The sequence below is a fragment of the Priapulus caudatus genome, unplaced genomic scaffold, assembly GCF_000485595.1.
Source record: "Priapulus caudatus unplaced genomic scaffold, Priapulus_caudatus-5.0.1 Scaffold278, whole genome shotgun sequence".
NCBI lineage: Eukaryota > Metazoa > Priapulida > Priapulimorpha > Priapulimorphida > Priapulidae > Priapulus > Priapulus caudatus.
In genome coordinates this window covers 255,926-269,964 of record NW_014577339.1, presented here as the reverse complement: position 1 = coordinate 269,964, position 14,039 = coordinate 255,926, and the positions used below count along the sequence as shown (strand labels likewise).

The following is a 14,039-nucleotide window of genomic DNA, read 5'->3' as shown; positions in this document are numbered from 1 at the left end:
AGTCGCACAACCCACGCCTTGCCGATTTGCCCAGCACGCGGACACACTTGGGCGGCTGCGTTGCGTATGTCTCCGCGGTGCCACTTCCCACATGTATGATTGCTGCAGCAAGTTGTTTACGGTGTGAGTTACAAGCACGCTGTCAGGCTACACCTTCAGGCTCGTTGCCAGCAGTAACCACACACTATTCCTGTGTGTTAAGAATAGCAGAGGAACGCTAAGAACCCTGCAGTAATATTGTACGCCTATAGAAACCATCTTGTAGCTGATGCAAACATAACCAGTAGTCATCCCCTGATGAAATCTCCACAACTTAACTAGGTCTTCCTAAACGCCATGCTTCCATGAGGTTATACCTATCCAGGGCCCTAGCTAGGATTTTTTTTTCCTGTTTAGCCAAACAATTAGCAGAATTCAATTGTCAATAAGCCAATTTGGATTCCTGTTAGCACATCTGTAGCCTAACATTTTTCTGCAACTAGCAATTTAAAGGCAAGTAGATAACATTTTTTCTTTCTTTATTTTTTTCACAAACTTTTATAGATGATAAGTGCAAAACTACACGTTATTAATGCAACAAACCTATTATCACGCAGCTCTGTCTATGACTTGAGACACTAAACAGCTATGATTCACCACATGACCTCGAGTCTCTGACTGACTGACAGGAGACATTCAATTGTCGAAATTTTTCTTTCACTGCAGGCAGGAAAAAGCTTTTTTGGCACATCACTAGGACATTAGCACTTTCAAAGTCAAACATCTCTTCTTCTGGGCCTTCAATTTTTGATGGGTTAGAATGTCACAAACACTTTCTGTTTTCACGGTGTATTTCTCAGAGCTGTTTAACCAATTATGTCTGCCTAAAACCCTCTCCACTTCAACTGTTGCTAGATAGGTAGGGTCTAAACTACCATTTTTACAGTATCTGACCACAATACGCACGCACGCGCAACGCACGTACGCCACGGGACACACGGCGCGCAGCTACAGTATAGACAGTTACTATACCAACACGTATAGCTTTACAGTAATACTAATAATTTACAGAAGATTTTTTCCACGTCATATGCATATACTCTCACTCACTTTTTAACTTCGGGATGCCTAATTGAACCAGAAAAGTTAGCTACTTCATAAAACTCTGACTATATCCCAAGTTCAGCGTACTTTATGCAGTGTTTTTACTACTTTTGACTAGTACCTCACACACAGTACACACACACACACACGCACACGCACGCGCACGCGCACGCGCACGCTGCCATACGCGCAGCGCTATGCGCGCGCCGCACGCCCGTCAGGCACGCGGGCTCGTCGCGCCAGAGTCTCCTCAGGCGTTCTCTCGTCAGTCTGGATGTCCTGGCGCTTTGGCGCACGGCACGCACGCTTCCACGCCTACGCACGCACGCGACGCACGCACCACGCCGCACGCTACGCTACGCACGCACGCACGCACGCACCAACGACGCTACGCAGCACGCACTACGCCACGCACGCCGCACGCACGCACGCACGACGCTACGCAACGCACGCACGACGCAGCACGCACGCCGGCACGCAACTGCACGCACGCACTGCCACGCACGCACGCACGCCCGCCGGCCGCACGCACGCACGCCGCACGCGACTGGCACGACGCACTTCGACGCACGCACGCACGCACGCACGCTACGCACGCACGCACGCCGCACGCCGCACGCACGCACGCACGCACGGCCGCACGCACGCACGCACTGCACGCACGCACGCACGCACGCACGCACGCAGCGCGCGCAAACGCCGCCGCACGCACGCACGCACGCCGCACGCACGCACGCCGCATCGCGGGACGCTACGCACGCCACGCACGCACGCACGCACGCGACGCACGCACGCACGCACGCACTCACGACGCGACGCACGCACGCAACGCACGCACGCACCACGCACGCACGCCGCACGCACGCACGCCTCGCACGCACGCACGCACGACGCACGCACGCACGCACGCACGCACGCGACGCGACCGCACGCACGCACGCACGCACGCACGCCGCCACGCCCGCACGCACGCACGGCCGCCACTGCACGCACGCACGCACGCACGCACGCACGCACCACGCACGCTACGCACGCACGCACGCACGCAGGGGCACGCCGCACGCACGCACGCACGCACGCACGCACGCACGCACGCACGCACGACGCACGCAGCCACGGCACGCACGCAGCACGCCGCACGCACGCACGCACGCGACGCACGCACGACGCACGAACGCACGCCGACGCCACGCACGCACGCACGCAACACGCACGCACGCACGCACGACGCACGCTACGCACGCAGCGCCGCACGACGCACGCACGCACGCACGCACGCACGCACGCACGCACGCACGCACGCACACACAACCACAACCACACACACACACACACACTACACACACACACAACACACACACACACACACACAACACACACACACACCACACACACACACACACCACACACCACACCACACACACACACACACACACACACACACACACACACACACCTACACGCACGCACACGCACGCACCACAGGTGCACGCCACAGGCGTGCGTAAATGAAATCATTTACTTTTGCCCAGCGTCAATTGCGTGCATGCCATTGTGTTTGGATAGGACTTTTTTAAACGCCGAGTGGCTTTCTTCTGAGGGAATATTAGACAACGGTTGTGTAATGCGCCAGTTTGTTGGGAAAAACGCACATGATGATTCAAAAGGCGTTGCCATAGGCCACGATGGATTCTGCGGCGAGACGCCGGGGATGAGAGGTAGGAGCGGTTCTGGAGGGACTTCCCCAGCAAAATTTAAAACATTTGAATGTCTTAAGACTGCAGTTTGTGGCATCCCCGAAAATAAAATTTCACCCTTTAGTTATAAATCTTCTCTTTAGCACCTACTGACCTACTGCCGCATTTTCGCAGGAGACTCACGGCATCTGGCCATTCTTTCCCGCGCTCCCGCATTGCCCTACGATTCTCTGCATTCATGCCAAAAAAACAACATACAAAAAAGCCGCCGCGAACACCCCTGTTACGCCATCGTCCGTGGCTGTGCACATCGTGCGCTCGTGCTTGCTGGCTGGGCGGCATTATTGAAGTACGGGGAGGGGCCGCGAATGCACCTGATTGTTACAGTCGTGTGGGTGTGGTTATTGCTGTATCTATGTTAGGGTGTGGGCAACCGCGCTTGGTATGGACGGGAGCCGACAACAAAACCTTATCCCGGGAATCGAGGAAAAAGCTGTAATCTCGGGAAATGACACAGGGGAGTGTGCCGGCACGAAAAAGAAATGTTGCTGTGTCGATCAATCAAATAGGGATCGCATGTTTGCTGGGTCATGTTTATTTATGGTAAAATTATCGTTCGTTCACTTTTTCCGCCCAAAATAAGACTTTTCAATCGCCAGACTATAATTTGTGTCGAGCAATTGGCGACATTGCGCGTGTGGGTAGGAGGGCCCTGCCTTCATCCCCCACCACTTACCAAGTCTACCTAATATTCCACATCCGACCATACGTCTTACCTGTCGTCTACCATATGTCTTACCTGTGCCTCTAACTGCCTTACATGGGTCTACTAATATTCCCCACATCCTACCCTACGTCTACCTGTAATCCTAACTGCTGTACCCGGTGCTTACCTGATCATTCCCCATCACTACCCGTACGTTACCTGTACCTCTAACTGCTTACCCTGGGTCTTATCTGATATTCTCCAACATCCTTACCATAATCTACCTCGTCTTCTAACTGCTACCCTGGGTCTACCTGATATTCCACATCCTTACCACTATCTACTCTGTCCTCCTAACGTGCTTACCCTGGGTTACCTATATTCCACATCCTACCCTCAGTCTACTGTCAATCCTAACTGTTTACCTGGGTCTACCTGATGATTCTCCACATCCTTACCTAGGTCTGACCTGTCCTCCTAAACTGCTTACCCTGGGTCTACCTGATATTCCCACATCCTACCATACTCATCTACCTGTCCTCCTAACTTGGATACTTACCCTGGGTCTACCTGATATTCCGCACAATCTAACCATAGTTTCTACCTGTCCTCCTAACTGTTACCCTGGGTCTACTGATATTCCCACATCCTACCATACGTCTACCTGTCGCTCTCCATACATCTACATGTCCTCTAAAACTGCTACCCTGCGGTCTACCTAGTATTCCTAACATCCTACCATATGTCTTACACTGTCCTCTACAACTGCTTCCTGGATGTCTACCTGATATTCCACATGCCTACCATACAGTCTACCTGGTCCTCCTAACTGCTTACCCTGAGTCTACCTGATTATTCCCACATTCTACCATACATCTACCTTGTCCTTCCTAACTGCTTACCCTGGCGGTCTCCTGATATTCCCAATATCCTACCCTACATCTACTAGTCCTCCTAACTGCCTTACCCTGGGTCTTACCTGATATTCCAAGCCTACCATAAATTACCTGTCCTCCTTACACTGGCTTACCCTGGGTCTACCTGATATTCCCACTCCTACCATACGGGTCTACCTGTCCTCCTAACTGTTCCCGGGTCTACCTGCATATTTCCCATATCCTACCCTAGCATCTACTGTCCTCCTAACTGCTTACCTTGGGTCTACCTGAATATTCCACATTCCTACCAACATGTACCTGTCTTCCTAACTGTTTACTGGGGTCTACCTGATATTCCACATCCTACCCAATCTCACCTGTCTCCCTAACTGGCTTACCCTGGATTCTACCTGATATTCCACATCTACGCCCTACGTCTACCTGTCGTTCTACATAGTCTACTGTTCCTCCTAACTGCTTACCCTGCGTTCTACCTGATATTCTCCACATCCCTACCATACAATTGTACCTGTTTCTACACTGCCTTACCCTGGGTCTTACCTGATTTTCCCACATCCTTACCCTACATGTTACCTGGTCTTCCTAACTGGTTACCCTGGCGTCTACCTTGATATTCCCACATCCCTTACCCTCATCTACCCCCCCATGTCCTCCTACTGCTTCCTGGCGTCTACCTCTATATTCCACATTCTACCTACATCTACTGATCTCCTAACTGCTTTACCTGGGTCTACCTGATATTTCCACATTCCTACCAGTACGTCTACCTGTCCTTCCTAACTGCTTACCCTGCGTCTTCTACCTTGCTTTCCCACATCCTACCTACAACGTCTACCTGTCCTCCTAACTGCTTACCCTGGGTCTACCTGATATTCCCACATCCTACCATACATCTACCTGTCCTCCTAACTGCTTACCCTGGGTCTACCTGATATTCCCACATCCTACCCTACGTCTACCTGTCGTCTATCATACGTCTACTTGTCCTCCTAACTGCTTACCCTGGGTCTGCCTCGTCCAGCGAAGCCTATGGGCATGGAAGCATCTGCAGTATCGTCTCCCGGACCAGGAAGACTGTTCGTGCTGCTGCTCTGGCTGCTCGCACTAACGATGCTGCTCGGAATGCTCTGCGCACTCGACACACTGTTTGACTTGCTGCTGTCGCTAACCATCTGATCGTCCTCCTATAACCACGGTAACGAGAAACGTGAGGCCTCGCCGCGTCGCCTTCACTTCATCGTTACATCGTATTTACACAACCGTTACATCATCATTACATCAGAGTTACATCATTGCATAATAGTTACATCATCGGTACATCATCATTATATCATAGTTACATCATCGCTACACCATAATTACAACATCGTTATTTTGTAGCTACGTCATCGTTATGAATTGTCGTACAACTTGTAGTGGTCAATACGCACCATGTTCAAAGTCAGCTAATACAAAAGCTGCAGACTCTAGCAGTAATTTGAACAACAGGGTTTAGACTCAGTAATTAGAAGAACTCTAGCCAGTTGCCCGGCAACGCCGACTCACCAACGAATCCTCCTCATGCTCCTCCTTTAGCAATTCGTGATTATCCTGTGGATCAGTCATGAGGATTTTCCTAATTTTCCTATACTGTAAGTTGTCGAGTTCTCTAACGGCCGCCTTCGTCCGATGAATCAGGTCTAGTAACACGCCTATAGACCTGAGCTTCTTTAGAAATTTACTCTGAAAGAAAATGCGAGGGAACGTCGAATTGGAAACCTTGTGAATGGCAATGTTACGAGCTCGTACGCTGACTTCATAGGCAAACGCAACAACAGACGCGCACGCGCACGCGCACGCACACACAATCAGACATGATGAACAGAAACACGCATACATACAGAGAGGCGGAGAAGACTTACATTTAGCAGGTCCTGTGCCGTTGCTCTATCACGGGGTTGCTTGTGTAAGCAGGACTGTACAAACTCCCGAAACTCATCTGACCTGAAAACAGAATCGAATCAGATTACCAGTCAAACCCCTGGCTGCGGCGGCGCAGACAGCTGACGGTGGTACCACACCTGTGTACAGTTTCATCTGGGTAATTGTGTCTAGTACCTGATCATTTACTTCGTAAAAAAAACTAGCCAGTATGTGAATTTTGGCCACAGTGGCTTTTGGTGAAATCCCTAGAATGAGATACAGTTTTGATTAAAAAATGTTCGTTATTGTGAAAATATAGCCTAGTTGTGGAAATTTCTGCTTGCGAATTTTGAATTTTAACCTCTGTTTCTATTGTGAATAAGTTAGCCTTGCCTACAAACCACCCAGGGGCCATGCCACAAAGGGGCAGTCAAGCAGTTCTACAAGACAAGTCTAAAATGTCACTTTCAAAACACTTTTGTATCTTTTAATAAAAACTGAAGTTGAGACATTTTTTTACCTATGAAAGTCATAACTACTCGATTATACGTGTACTTACTTTATGCACTATAATACGTGATTTTCTGACAGCCCCCTTGATGTATCTCTCCTTAGTGTAACTTGAACACTTACCAGTTGCCATCAGGGCTGAGGTTGGGCGAGTCGTTCTGAGCTATGTGGTACAAGGCACTCATGGCATTCATGTTAAAGTATGGAGGCTTCCGTTCGGCTGTCGACAACAAAAACAGCAACATAGTTACGATCTGCACCACAAGGTGGCACCAGCATAGCTCGGCTCATCATATGCCTATAACGTAGCCCATTACGCAGTAACGTGGCAAGAACACTTTTTAATCAACAGCGCGGCTTACCGACCTTAATTTATCTTTCGGAAGCAAGTTAATTTTACACACTGTACTTTCGTATCAACGCTGCATCTTTGCACTATCATGCCTTCGGGGAAACAGACGCGTTCTAGAATCGACACGAGAACCTACCCAATTCAATGCAGGTGATTCCTATTGACCAGATGTCCACTTTGCCATCATACTGGCCTTCCTCCATGGCCAAGATCACCTCGGGGGCCATCCAGTACGGAGTACCCACAAATGAGTTTGCCGGACATCTCATCGACCCGGATCCAAAGTCACCTGTGACAACAACAACAATAAAGATTACGCACGTGAATCTTCAGGAAGCCAGTGCCAGTGTTTCCACCGATGCACTACTGAACCTATTTGGAGAGATTCCGACGAACTGGGACATTTAGACTCGAACGAAATCGCGCGTAAACGTCCGTTTTACAATCCTTCCCACGGTTAAATTGACTACGTCACGAATTTTCTATGGTGTACATTTGTAAAATTTTTGTTGCCATTTTTTACAATAAAAGTAAGTACTAATGTCAAATTCTTACCTGATAAGATTGTTTCTCAACTAGTTAAAAATCCAAAAAACCGGGACGACTTGTTATTATGATCCTGACATTAATTGCTTGCTATTATGGGCTATGTATGAGTCACGAGTGTATGTTTACATCGAACAATATAGTAAAATAGGAAGTATAATGCAGCAATTTAACCATAAAAAGTGAACAGAATTACATACATTTTGTGGAAAAGTGGAAATGTTTTTTTTACTTTTACTATTTACGGTGACGTAATCACTTTAAGAATTACGTATGCATCTGAGCAAGATGACCACCCCCTCACCTTCCTCGTTCGCCCCCCGCCCCCGCCACAGCCGCTGCAATGTACCTAGCTTGACGGTTCCCGACTCGGTGAGCAGGATGTTGCCGGCCTTGATGTCCCTGTGGATGCGGTCGTTGATGTGCAGGAAGGTGAGGCCCTCGAGCGCTCCCTCGCAGATCGCGCCGATCTCATCCTCCATTAAAGGTTTCTTGTGCACCTCGAGCAGGTCGGACGCAGAGCCAATACAGTACTCCATCACCAGCTGTAACACGGAGCACGTTGTCATAGATGCACGCAACGTTCTAACGTGTACTCCATCACCAGCTGTAACACGTACGCAGGCAGCGTTGTAACATGTATGCATGCAACGTTGTGTTGTACGCATGCAACGTTGTCATGTATGCATGCAACGTTGTAACATGTACGCAAGCAACGCTGTAACACGTACGCATGCAACGTTGTTACATGTACGCAAGCAACGCTGTAACACGTACGCATGCAACGCTGTAACACGTACGCATGCAACGCTGTAACACGCTACGCATGCCAACGACGTGTTACATTGTACGCAGTTGCAACGTTGTTACATGCTACGCAAGCAACGCTGTAACACGTACGGCATTGCAACGCCTAGATAACACGTACGCATGCAACGCTGTAACACGTACGCATGCAACGGTGTTACATGTACGCATGCAACGTTGTTACATGTACGCAAGCAACGCTGTAACACGTACGCATGCAACATGTTACATGTACGTAGCAACGCATTGTAACACGTACGCTGCAACGTTCGCTTACATGTACGCAAGCAACGCTGTAACACGCTACGGCATACAACGTTGTTACATGTACACAGGCAGCGTGTAACATGTACACAGCAGCGTTGTCATGTATGCATGCAACATTGTAACACGTACGCAAGCAACATTGTAACATGTACGCAGGCAGTGTTGAAACGTGTATGCAGGCAACGTTGTAACATGTACGCTCGCAGCCTTGTAACATGTACGCAGGCAGTGTTGTAACGTGTATGCAGGCAACGTTGTAACATGTTACGCGAACGCAGCCTTGTACTATTGTACGCAGCGCTCAGTGTTTGTAAACGTCGTGATGAGGCACATTTGTAAATGTCACGCGACGCGCCTTGCTAAATATGTACGCAGGCAGTGTATGTAACGTGTATTGCACCGCAACGTTGTAACATTACGCACGCAGGCCTTGTAACATGTACGCTACGGCAGCGTTTTAACGTGTATGGCAGGCCAACATATGACTAACATGTACGCACGCAGCCTTGTAACATGCTACGCAGGCAGCGTGGTACGTGTACGCAGGCAGCGATTGTAACATGCTTACGCACGCAGCCTTGTAACATGTACGCAGGCAGTGTTGTAACGTGTATGCAGGCAACGTTGTAACATGTACGCACGCAGCCTTGTAACATGTACGCAGGCAGTGTTGTAACGTGTATGCAGGCAACGTTTGTACATGTTACGCCACGCAGCCTATGTAACAATGTACGCCAGGCAGTGTTTAGTAACGTGTTGCAGCAACGTGATGTAACATGTACGGCACGCAGCCGTTGTAAAACATGTACGCATAGCAGCGTTGTAACGTTGTATGGCAGGAACATTGTCAACATGTTACGCACGCAGCCTTGTAACATCCGTACGCAGGCGCAGCGTTGTACGTGTACCCCGATGGCGCGTTGATAACATGTACGCACGCAGCCTTCTTAATGCGCTACGCACGGGCAGCTGTTGCTACACGTGGTAATGGCAGGCAACATCTGAACATGTACGCACGCAGCCTCTATGCTAACACTGTAGCGCATGGCAGGTGATTTGTACGTTGTACGTCAGCGGCAACATTGTAACATGTACGACACGCAGCTTGTAACATGTACGGCAGGCAGCCGTTTTGTAACGTGTACGCAGCAGCGTCTGTAACGTGTAATGCAGGCCCACATTGTAACATGTACGCAGGCAGCGTTGTAACATGTACGCAGGCAGCGTTGTAACGTGTACGCAGGCAGCGTTGTAACGTGTATGCAGGCAACATTGTAACATGTACGCACGCAGCCTTGTAACATGTACGCAGGCAGCGTTGTAACGTGTACGCAGGCAGCGTTGTCATGTATGCACGCAACATTGTAACGTGTACGCAAGCAATGCTGTAACGTGTATGCAAGCAACGTTGTAACATGTATGCAGATAACATTGTCATGTATGCACGTTACGTTGTTACGCACACTGGCACAACGCTGTACGTGTAAGGATTTATACACCAAAGCAAAACACATTTTAAAGACTTTTACATTTTTAAGGTCCATTTCCCAAAACTCCACTAAAATAAGATTTAAGCCACACACAATTTTTTACTTTCCAATTAATAATTTATTAGTGACTGTCGACAATTTCCAGGATTTCCCAGCATCAACAAAACACAATAACAGCCCATTATCCAAACCTTTCAAGACCTGTAAAATTGCATGTTATAAGTGATGCATACACGCGTTTTACGTATGCACATAATGTGATCTGCACACATGCCTGAAACGTATGTACACTTGCAAGTTGTAAACATGCTTGCAAATTGTACATGTATGTAGACACCATTCTATGTAGTATGTACGTATATATACAGGGAAATGCTCTCTCTACACCATCCTTAAATTGACTACGTCACGAATTGTCCTTGGTGCACATTTGTAAAAATTTTGTTGCAATTTTTTTACATTAAAAGCAAGTACTACTGTACTAACGGGACTAAATGTATCCTCAAATTCTTACCTGATAAGATTGTTTCTCAACTAGTTAAAAATTCAAAAAACCTGGGCGATTTGATATATTGATCACGACATTAAATGTTTGCTAGGGGCTATATATGAGTCACGAGTGTTTGTTCACATCGAACGGAATAGCAAAATAGGAAGTATAATGCAGCAATTTAACCAGAAAAAGTGAGCAGAATCACTTACATTTTGTGAAAAAGTGGACATAATTTTTTAACTTTTACTGTTTGCGGTTACGTAATCACTTTAAGTGACCGGAGGTATTGCCACTTCTGCATTCCCACCATCGTTCAGCAACTCCTCGTCTGCCCAAACATCACTGACCAGTCGTAGTAATTGCACAGACTGATTTCGCTTCATGTGTTTACTACAAGCACGCGACTACATTACACGTACTGCTGACGCACGGCGATGTAATGCAGGGAGGGAGGGTCACAGTGAACAACGTATGCAACACGTGTGAAACAGGCTATTAGCCAGGAATGAGTATTGTGGGAGTGCAGAACAAATATTTGTGAGTGCAATTTTACAAATGTACACGGCTTTAGATCAATATTTTAGGCCATGCTACACATTTTTGGCCGTGCAGTTTCAAAAGTGACCGTGCAAATCACGGCTGCACGGTTCGCTGGCTAATACGTTGGTGTAAAAATACTACATCTCAATAACACAAGTGCTTGCACATAGATACACGTCACAGGGGTAGAAATTAACTTTTGAACAAGCGAGTCCAACGGACTGGACTCCCTACCCTCAAAAAGAGGGAGTCCGTAGCAAAATGAGGGCGTCCGCAGTATGAAGTTCAAAACAAAAAATATTAACAAAAAGGACATTTGCAGTGCACGTCTGCCAAATTTTCTTGGGAAATTTGCTAAATAAATATGGTAATTCCGCGAGGCCGTGCTCTGGAAAGAGCTAGTTAGTATAGCAGAATTTTCAGGGAGTCACACGGATTCCTGCACGTATATTAAATCAGGGAGTCCGACAGTAAATCAGGGAGTATTTGACTTCGGACTCGTGTTAATTTCGCACCCTGACGTCACGTAGGGAAGCTTACCCAAGCTTGTGGTTCCCTTGGGTGGAGGTAGCAGCCTTTGTACTCAACTACATTCTTGTGTCTCACCTGGCGGACAAACTTCACCTCTTTGACGATGTCTAGCCATTTCTGGAATGCACAATGGAAGAGCGTGTGATTAAAAATAGCCAACAGAAGCTTTCTTGCAATTTAGCAAGCAGGCACCATGTTGTAAGAAGATTCACGTATTTACACAACTCTTGCGGCACAAGCACCAGTGTTTTAACGCAGTTGCCTTGCAATACACACACCGCAATATATGACAAAAAAGAGAGCAATTACAAAATATCAAACAAACGTACCTCTGATGAGTTTTTGCCCTGGTACGACATCTTTTTAACTGCCACAACTTCCCGCGTGTTGATGTATCTTGCCTGAAACACGCACGAATATAACATGTATAGCTGACAAGGCAAATTCACGTAAGAAAGCAACAGCTTCAGGGGAGCAGTGCAACAAACAGGGCTATTAAACGAGCCACATAAGAGGTTAGACGACATTTATCGTTACTCGCGTGACTAGATACACGCCGAGGGGAGCATTACGCACGCGCGCGCATCACATAAACACAACGTAACGACGCTCGTGACACAGACACCATCAACACGAGAAGCCCTGCATCATGTAGACGTGAAAGCAGTACGCTGCGGACGCAGCGGAGTGAGGGGCGTGGCAGAAACCAGCTCTTCACGACTCCTCAGACAACGCCTCATCTCTGTGCTATGCAAGGCACTAACGATCTCGCTACCTACACAGCGGTGAACACAGTGCACCTCCAACGTGCGGAACATAAAGGCCCGCTGATGTCGACCTTACGACCTAGTCGCCGACAAGATTTGAATATCGTACGTCAAAAACCGGCCAGATCGCCGATAAAATCATCGGCGACCAAACTCGACATGAGTTCTCTTACGATCGAAAATACGGTCGCCGACTGCGATCGCAGGAATAGAACATGTTCTATTTCTATGCGGCTGTCGGCGACAAATCGTGAGTGGCAGCCAATCACCGCGGCGTGTCGAGTCACATGATTATCAAAAGTCACGTGTTTAATAAAATGGCAGCCTACACAGCACTCGTCAGCAGTTTACAAGGAGGGATTATTGCACAAACCCTTTCTCAAATATATATTAAGTTTTCCGTATATCACATAAAAAAATTTCTGCACATGATTATAACAATGTTCAGAAAATAGAGGATAGATTTACGAAGTTACATGATGTTTACTGGTAAGCGCCATTTTGTTGGTCACGTACGTGACTCGTTTTATGTAGACTGGTCCCGGCGTCAAGCTTGCTCTGTTTGTGCTAAAGAACTGCTTGTGCTAGTACAAATACTGGGGCCGCGAACCCGTCTACGTTTCATGCAGGAACGCTATGATCTGATCGGCGATGTGCAGCGTAGTCACTTCAAGTCGACATGAGTGTTGCTACGCTGCTAATCGGCGCTAAAGTAGTCGCCGATAGTCAAATCGTAGGCCGACCTGAGCGGGCCTTAAGACTTACCTCATCTCACCTGCATGGCAACATGATGCCTTAACGATCTCACAACTTGCATTAATTATCTTGTTACTCACATATATAGTAGACAAGATCTACCATGATACACGCACACGGCAATGCAATACCGTAACGAATCCACCTGTTCACATTGTCTCGTTACACAGGTAAGAGATCTAGCCCAACACACGCAGAGTTCTAGCCAGGATTGAGAAATTAGGCGTCTCAAAGGACCGGAACATTCGTGTTCTAGCAAAGCGAGTGCCCGATTATTATCATTTTAATTTATTTACCGAAACATGCACGTAACTGTCGCCAGCCGTCAGCCAGTAAAATTCACTGTCTAATACAAAAAATGGCTGTCACAATTACGGGGGGAGACGGCTCGCCGGCTAATACTGTGCGTGCGGCAAGTGACCGTCCCGTCTCGCCGGTACCGCCCCTACACGCCGCCCCTCACCACCCGCTCTGTCTCCCTCCCAGCGCTGCCTCATCACCATGCCTCCCCCCACCCCACCCCCGCGCCTTGTCGCCCCCGCCCCGCCTCCTCTGCCTCGCCTCCGCCGCCCTGCCCCACCTCCCCACCCTGCCTTGCCTCACCAACCCTGCATCGCCTACCCCGCCCCGCCCCGCCCCGCATCGCCTCCCCCACCATGCATCGCCTCCCCCACCCCGCATCGCCTCCTCCAC

The 14,039-nt window shown here is 48.5% G+C and overlaps 1 protein-coding gene across 2 annotated transcripts in view; it reads right to left on the bottom strand.

The window, feature by feature from the left end:
* LOC106808444 (serine/threonine-protein kinase TAO1-like) overlaps positions 1-12,224 on the bottom strand; it is a gene marked incomplete at its 5' end in the record, with an annotated part of 27,124 nt that extends 14,900 nt beyond the window's left edge. For both annotated transcript variants that reach the window (XM_014811167.1, XM_014811168.1), the window contains 8 exon segments: positions 5,387-5,569; positions 5,931-6,107; positions 6,287-6,368; positions 6,921-7,017; positions 7,286-7,438; positions 8,045-8,240; positions 11,833-11,940; positions 12,153-12,224. In XM_014811167.1, the coding sequence (XP_014666653.1) occupies positions 5,387-5,569; positions 5,931-6,107; positions 6,287-6,368; positions 6,921-7,017; positions 7,286-7,438; positions 8,045-8,240; positions 11,833-11,940; positions 12,153-12,224 (1,068 nt within the window).
* Between the last annotated feature and the right edge of the window lie 1,815 nt (positions 12,225-14,039).